Consider the following 8947-nt stretch of genomic DNA (forward strand, 5'->3'; position numbering starts at 1 on the left):
CTGTCCATCACCATTGTTAATAAGAAAGGGCTCAGAGCTGATCCTTGATGTAATCCCACCTCCACCTTAAATGCATCCGTCACTCCCATCGCAGACCTCACTGCTGTCACACTACCCCTGTACATGTCCTGTACCACTCTTACATACTTCTCTGACACTCCCGACTTCCTCATACAATACCACAACTCCTCTCTAGGCACCCTGTCATATGCTTTCTCTAAATCCACAAAGACACAATGCAACTCCTTCTGACCTTCTCTGTACTTCTCCATCAACACTCTCAGAGCAAACATTGCACCTGTAGTGCTCTTTCCTGGCAAGAAACCATACTGCTGATCACTAATCATCACCTCCCTTCTTATCCTAGCTTCCACTATTCTTTCCTATAACTTCATGCTGTGACTGATCAATTTAATCCCTCTGTAGTTACTACAGCTCTGCACATCACCCTTATTCTTAAAAATTGGTACCAAAACACTTTTTCTCCATTCCTCAGGCATCCTCTCACTTTCCAAGATTTCATTAAACAATCTAGTTAAAAACTCCATTGCCATTTCACCTAAACACTTCCATGGTTCCACAAGTATGTCATCTGGACCAACAGCCTTTCCGTTCTTCATCCTCTTCATAGCTATCCTTACTTCCTCCTTGCTAATCTACTGCACTTCATGATTCACTATCCACACATCATCCAACCTTCTCTTTCTCTCATTCTCTTCATTCATCAGCCCCTCAAAGTACTCTTTCCATCTGCTCAACAGACTCTCCTCGCTTGTGAGTACGTTTCCCTCATTATCCTTTATCACCCTTACCTGCTGCACATCTTTACTAGCTCGGTCCCTCTGTCTAGCCAATCGGTACAGGTCCTTTTCTCCCTCCTTAGTGTCCAACCTTTTATACAACTCTTCATACATCTTATCCTTAGCCTTCGCCACCTCTCTCTTTGCCATGCACCTCATCTCCTTATACTCTTGTCTACTTTCTTCATCTCTCTGACAATCTCACTTCTTCTTCGCCAACCTCTTTCTCTGTATACTCTCTTGTACTTCTTCATTCCACCACCAGGTTTCCTTGTCCTCCTTCCTCTTTCCAGATGTCACACCAAGCACCTTTCTAGCCATCTCTCTTGCTAGCTCTGCTGTAGTTACCCAGCTATTCGGTAACTCTTCACTGCCACCCAGTGCCTGTCTTAACTCTTCCCTGAACATCACCTCACAATTACCCTTTTTCAATTTCCACCATTTGAACCTTGGTGCTGCCCTCACACTCATCCTCCTCTTCTTGATCACCAATGTCATCCTACAAACCACCATCCTATGCTGCCTAACTACACTTTCCCCTGCCACCACTTTACAGTTTCCAATCTCCTTCAGACTGGTCCTTCTACATAAGATATAATCCACCTGTGTGCATCTTCCTCCACTCTTGTATGTCACCTTATGCTCCTCCCTCTTGTTAAAATACATATTCATAACAGCCATGTCCACCCTTTTTGCAAAATCCACTACCATCTGACCTTCTGCATTCCTTTGCTTAATACCATACCTACCCATCACTTCCTCATCCCCTCTGTTCCCTTCAACAACATGCCCATTGAAATCTGCTCCAATCACCACTCTCTCACCCTTGGGTACAGTCATCACCACTTCATCCAACTCACTCCAACATTTTTCTTTCTCATCCATCGCACACCCAACTTGTGGAGCATATGCACTAACAACATTCATCATTACACCATCAATTTCCAGCTTCATAAACATCACTCTATCCGACACTCTTTTCACCTCCAAAACACTCTTAGCATATTGTTCCTTCAGGATAATGCCTACGCCATTTCTACTCCCATCCACACCATGATAAAACAGTTTGAACCCACCTCCGATACACCTAGCCTTGCTCCCCTTCCATCTGGTCTCTTGCACATACAATATACTAACCTTCCTTCAGTCCATCATATCAGCTAGCTTTCTCGCTATACCAGTCATACTGCCAACATTCAAAGTTCCAACCCTCACTATCACAGTCCTAGCCTGTACCTGCCTTTGGGCATGCCTTCCCCTTCTTCTCCTCCTTCTGAATACATCTGTATAAAACCTCTGTATCCTGATGAAGGAGTTCCAAGCAGAGGAATGACTTGCAATATATATATATTTTGATCTGCCTGCCAAACTAACATGAGTAAAAAAAGGCAACACATAGAAATACAACTTCAATTTCTCTAACAGTATCATTACACAAGTAACAAAAGAACACAAAGTTGCAAAAAACAATCCACCCACACCAAACAAAGAAAACATAAAAACTGGACAGTGCACCCCTCCCTCAAATTTATTGTACTGTTATAAAATTAATTGCACATGTGGCTGCTATACTGCCTCTCAAACATAATTCACGTTGAACATATTGTAAAACACCTGAGCAAGTCATTACTATCAGTGTATTGTGAAGCCTGTGTCTACTGCTATGTAATGATGTACACATTTTTACAAGTATGTAAGAAATACTCATGGATACCTGGGTAATATGTTAATCACAACTGTGAATGCTGTTTTCCTAGTTTCCTACTCATACAGCTATATTTCACCAGCATCATAAAGTCTACCATACAAGCATGCAATAAAGGTGTAATATTTTTCAACATGTTATGTGAGCATATTGTTACAGTTCCACAATCTATTTTATTAGCATTACTAACATTTATGAACCTCTGCTGATTTGCTGTTACCATTACCATATATAGTACACTGTTTTAAACCGTATAGATATATATATATATATATATATATATATATATATATATATATATATATATACATATATATATATATATATATATATATATATATATATATATATATATATATATATGTATGTATGTGGACTATATAAAACCAGAGTAGGTGGGGGGCACATACCTTTCTCTTACCTTACTGTAGTCTACATGCTGAAGTACTATGCCCTATTCCTCACTGTAGTGTGATCCTGGAGTTAGTATATATAATTGGGGTGGTGTGGGGGGCACAGCCCCCACATTGGCGGGTGTGGGTGGTGTAGCCCCCACCCCCACCTAGCCTGGATTTATACCATCCAGTTTACAATTTAGTATGTTGAAATTCAGTATTATGGGTTTCATTCTTATGGGTTTCAGTCAAGTGACTTTTCAGTCTTTTGAAATTTCAGTCTTATGGTCTCAGTCAAATGCATTTCAGTCAAATGAGGTATCTATCATATGATAGGGATCCATATATATATATATATATATATATATATATATATATATATATATATATATATATATATATATAGATTCACTTCATAATCTCGAAATACTGAAATCTCAAATTTCAGTTTTTCGAGACCATGAAATTGAATACACATAACACCGAAAAAGCAAAACTGTGAAATTCAAAACACCTAAAACACAGCACACACCAGACCACACATATACCACAACACCCACTAACCACAACATAATCAAACAAAACAACACACATCCACAAACCTACAACACAAATAAATATATATATATATATATATATATATATATATATATATATATATATATCTATATATATATATATATATATATATATATATACACACATATGCATGTGCGTGTCCATGTGTACATGTACACAAGTGATTGTGCATGCAGGTGCATTACTGCATATAAACATAATCTAAGCAAAGCCAGCACTGGATACATTCATCCTTATCAATATTCCTATTCTTTTGCATATCACACATGAATGCTGTTTGTTATATTGCTTTTTTAATTATTTCAAAAATTTCACAGTTGTACAATTTAATATTTTTATAAATCCTATCCTTTAAATTTTAACACAGTGAAATATTGTGTTCAAACATGAGGCAGTAATTAGATGAAAGTTATATACAATTTCTTGAAACGCAGCCGTGATTATTGAAATCAAACAAATTCATTCAAACAGTACTTTGTCTATGAAGAACATTTCTATGCTGCTGTTAAATAGATCTAAATGAAACTCCAGTAGTACATTTTTATTTTTCTATGCCTTTTCTTTAATTCCATCGATATATGATAGTGCAACAGCGTCTAAGAAGCTGTCAGGAGGGTTATCTGTTTACATTTGAATGTTTTCTTCGGGGATAATTTCGAACCTTATGAGAGCTTGTTATTCATTTAAGATCTGTATAAATACAGCATGCATCATTTGATGTAAGTACTTGTCTTCGTTTTTTTTTGTGTGTGTGTATATATATATATATATATATATATATATATATATATATATTTAAATCATGCTGATTTATGACTGCAGACAAAAATGTAAAGGAATCAGAAAAGTGAACTGTACTTCAGGAAAGGCAAAAAATTGTATGTGCCTGTCATAGTGAAGAAGATGATATGCATGTGTGTGTGTGTGTGTGTGTGTGTGTGTGTGTGTGTGTGTGTGTGTGTGTGTGTGTGTGTGTGTGTCTATGTTTTCATAAGTGTCTTCAAATACAAGTAAAGCAATGTCCTGGAGAATGAGAGAATGGCAAGGACAGTGAATGATCTACATTTAAGATCCGTAAATATGTACAACTTGTTAGGAATCTGTTGTGCAACTTGTCAAATAATTATTTCACAAGCTACTAAGTTTTTTTTTTTTTTTTTTTTTACAGCAATGGTCTTTACTGAAAGCAAGGATTCAGAAGACATTCAATATTGTTTTAGTTCATTAAATGGTTCTTGCACTAAGGAGCCTTGGTCAATGACCACAAGGACACTTCTGTACATCTTATTTTCAGCTGGAATAATGATGACAATCTGTGGAAACCTTATGGTGATTATTTCAATCTCACACTTTAAGCAACTTCAGTCTCCAACCAACTTTCTGGTCCTCTCACTGGCTGTAGCTGACCTCCTTATAGGACTAACTGTTATGCCTTTTAGCATGATTAGGACTATAGAAAGATGTTGGTACTTTGGAGATACAATATGTGTTCTACATAACAGCTTTGATGTCTCCCTTACTTCAGCTTCAATCATTCATCTGATATTTATTGCTATTGATCGTTACTATGCTATTTGTGATCCATTACATTATACTAACAAAATAAACAATTGTGTGATAGGAATGTATTTGACAGTCAGTTGGGCTGTTCCAGTAATTTATGCAAATGTTTCATTACTTTCCAAATCAGTAATAGAGCAAGGTAATTATATTACACCAAATGCTTGTATAGGTAGCTGTCAAGTTATTTTTAATGAAGTGCTTGGAACTATAGATTACCTTGTATCTTTTTTTATACCCTGTTTATTAATGTTGGGCATGTATGCCAAAATCTTCATTGTTGCTCGATGGCATGCAGAAGCAGTACATTCTGTTGGAGTAAAGTTCAGGGTACGGCTGCAAGGAAAGGTTACACAAAGTAATGAGCACAAGGCTGCAAAAACATTAGCCATTGTTGTGATTGTGTTTGTCCTGTCATGGCTTCCAGCATTTATTGATACAGTTATTGAGCCATACATTAATTATTCTACCCCTACGATTGTTTCTGATGCATTATTATGGCTGGGATATTTTAACTCTGCATGCAATCCTATTGTGTACGCATTCTTTTATCCTTGGTTTCAGAAAGCACTGAAGCTGATAGTGTCATTCAAGATATTTAGAGCTGGTTCATCATCTTTAAAATTATATTCAGAAAATCCATAAGGAATGGAACCCTCCCTTAAATGTTCTTTTATTCCTGTTAGTTGCAGTTTTCTAAATGCTCATAGTGGTGTGACATATAGTCATAGATACAGTTGTAGAAATGCTTCTTTTGAATTGCATAACTGATTTTTTTTATTCTCAAGAGTATGGTGCATTTTTGATTTTGGAGGGGGTAGTAGTAATGAAGAGGTAAAACTCTTGATGTTAACTCTAGCATTCCAGTGATAAAGCATGTGTTTGGCTGGCCTTCCACTCTTTCAGTAATATGTTTCTGTGTTTCATAACCTCAGTGTAAAGACTAACTATTCATCTAATGACTTACATTGTCTCTGTTAACATAAAAATCAAAAGCCAGCTGTGGGTATATGGTAGGTCTTGAAGTTACAGTCATTATTAAGGCAAACTGTAAATACCAGCACAAACTCTATCTTTGTACTCTCTCTCTCTAAAAAATATATATATATATATATATATATATATATATATATATATATTTCTCTTTCTTTCTTTCCGATTTTTTGCACATGAACATGCAGACTGTCATTATCAAAACCTAGAAATCAAACCAAAGTATTTTTAAAATAGAAAATCCAGCCTCACATAGCAATGCACTGGCTATTTAGTTATTTGTTTTAGCTGTAACATAGATCTGTAGATTTAGTTTTTACATTTTTCATTTGTTTTTATTAAAGAAAAGCAAAGACAAGCAAGCACAGTATGTGACTAGTTGTGTTTCACTGAGTTTACTGCAATGGATGCATTGGCATTCAGTTACTCAGTAACCATTTTACAAATAAATAAAAACTTCCTGCTTGGTGCAAAATGGAACAAGAAAGGCTAATGCATCACCTTTCAGGCATGTATATAATATGCCATGGATGCATGAACTACTGTATAACACACTGACGCAAAATGCTTTTGATTTAAACATTCTGTTCCTGTACTTAAGACCTTCAGGCTGTTAAGCAGTTTATCTTACCTTGATGTTCCACTTTCATCCATGATGCAGTCATTTTCCAGATAAAGGTAGGCAAAATGTGAGTGGGCAGACCTTACTGTTCAGGATTTCTCATACACAGGGGTGAGTACATTGCCAGCAGACAGTGGCCTGACAATACAATCACGCTGATGCTGCAAAACTGGACAGAAGATCAAACTTATTTCATCTGTAACTTCACTGTAAGGTAACACAAATGCCAAAAGAAAAAAAATCTGGTTCGGCAGTATACAACAGAACATTAAATGACTCCATTTATATTAGTAAATGCAATGTGTTTTTGAAAAAAAATTTTGACAAACAATAGTCTGAGATGCGGACAGTATTTATCCTGTATATCATATTTATTTTAGAACAATATTTCTCCATCAGTGTGGTCAATAAGTGTGTAAAAATGATTCAAACAAACCAGGTTGTAATATTTAACGGTGTTTCAGGAGTGGGTATAATCACATCTTTCTGTTTCATTTTCAAAAGTAACAATTATCGAATGGTAAAGCGTAACCAACTGAAGTAAAATAATATTGTAAGAAACTAAAATGTTGTGGAGCACTTCACATAATAATTATGATAATAATTCATTGTATTTCTTCAGATACTGAGCCAGGATGCATAGCTCTCAACCTCTTAGCACAAAAAATCTGGGCAAAGCCAAAATTAATGGGGGGACAAAGCCCCAAAAATAGGGACAAATTTTAAATGTAGCTCTTATAAACTTAGAAAGTTGCTAAAATAAAAGTTCTTCTGTTACTATGCATTTTCTAAAGGATAAGAAGTCTGAAACTCAGATGCCTATAATTATTTACTGAATTCAGTCCTCACTGATTTGCCACAAAAATCCAGAAAATCACATATTTTATGGGGAACAGACCAAAAATATGAGGCAAAATATGGACATCCTGTGAAAATCTGGAGAGTTGACAGGTATGACAGATAATCCAAAATGTATAATCAAAGCATACAGAAACAGTGCCTGAAGCCAAAGAACAAAAGGCAATAGGAAGGAGAACAACCACCATGAAGAGTATAGTAAAAAAATCCTGAACTTTAATTATAAATTCCAAGACATAAACGCTTAACTAGATCACCACGTTTTCGTTTTCCTTATACCAAGACTTCATCAGATGCATGCAACAAATAAATAACCTACTTTAAATACCTTCAAAACTAATTAACACTAATCAAAATGACTTAACAATAATCAAGGGCTATAAAGTCACTACTCCAACAAGTGCACATATAATATGGTATAATATAATAAGATAAAAAGATACCTAAAGGATCGCCCTAAAATAAATTAATAGCCTGTAAAAAACACATTAAAACTGTAAAACCTGCAGGGAATATATATGTAGATATATAGATATGCTTAAAATAACATTAATACATCAATTGTAATGCTCGTCCTATTGAAAATGTAAAAGCTACACCTAATGGTTAAACACAGTAAAATGTTTTATGCATGTAGAAAATATATGTACCAGAATTAAATCTCACCTAAAAAACAGCAAATACAATAAACACAAATATTCTAAATGTCATTTTAATCTAATTCAAATCAATGGATAAAACTGTTTATTGAAACACCATAATTTTAAGAAACCATGAACATCTATTAAAATCCAAACGAATGTAGCAAGAACTAAAAACTAAAAAGTGACAATATTGGCTAATAATTTAGCTGCTCGTGTGTTGAGGGTGTTGCTTTATAATTTAAAAGCTCTCATTTTGAGGAAGGAGCAATGGAGATGTTTTCATTCAACCCAGGGTATGTACTGGTCTGTAACGTAATTTGCCACCAAAGTTCCCTGTATTCGATTCTTTCTTCCCATAGTCCCCATCTTATATCCTGCTTAACCTCTGTTAACAAAAAATCAAAAGCCAGCTGTGGGTATATGGTAGGTCTTGAAGTTACAGTCATTATTAAGGCAAACTGTAAATACCAGCATAAACTCTTTGTACTCTCTCTCTCTAAAAAAAACAAATATATATATATATATATATATATATATATATATATATATATATATATATATATCTTTCTTTCTGATTTTTTGCACATGAACATGCAGACTGTCATTATCAAAACCTAGAAATCAAACCAAAGTATTTTTAAAATAGAAAATCCAGCCTCACATAGCAATGCACTGGCTATTTAGTTATTTGTTTTAGCTGTAACATAGATCTGTAGATTTAGTTTTTACATTTTTCATTTGTTTTTATTAAAGAAAAGCAAAGACAAGTAAGCACAGTATGTGGCTAGTTG

General features: G+C 35.0%; 1 protein-coding gene across 1 annotated transcript; it reads left to right on the forward strand.

The window, feature by feature from the left end:
• The first annotated feature begins 4649 nt into the window (after nt 1–4649).
• Nucleotides 4650–5684, forward strand: LOC122796524 (trace amine-associated receptor 13c-like). Its single transcript, XM_044065121.1, has one exon. The coding sequence runs from the start codon at nt 4650–4652 to the stop codon at nt 5682–5684; it is 1035 nt and encodes a 344-aa protein (XP_043921056.1).
• Nucleotides 5685–8947: the final 3263 nt, after the last annotated feature.

The sequence above is a fragment of the Protopterus annectens genome, chromosome 1.part0, assembly GCF_019279795.1.
Source record: "Protopterus annectens isolate FY-2018-M chromosome 1.part0, PAN1.0, whole genome shotgun sequence".
Lineage (NCBI taxonomy): Eukaryota > Metazoa > Chordata > Ceratodontiformes > Protopteridae > Protopterus > Protopterus annectens.

What these genes read in the sequence shown, in the direction of transcription:
- LOC122796524 (XM_044065121.1), top strand. Translation starts at nt 4,650, where the DNA reads ATGGTCTTTACTGAAAGCAAGGATTCAGAAGACATTCAATATTGTTTT.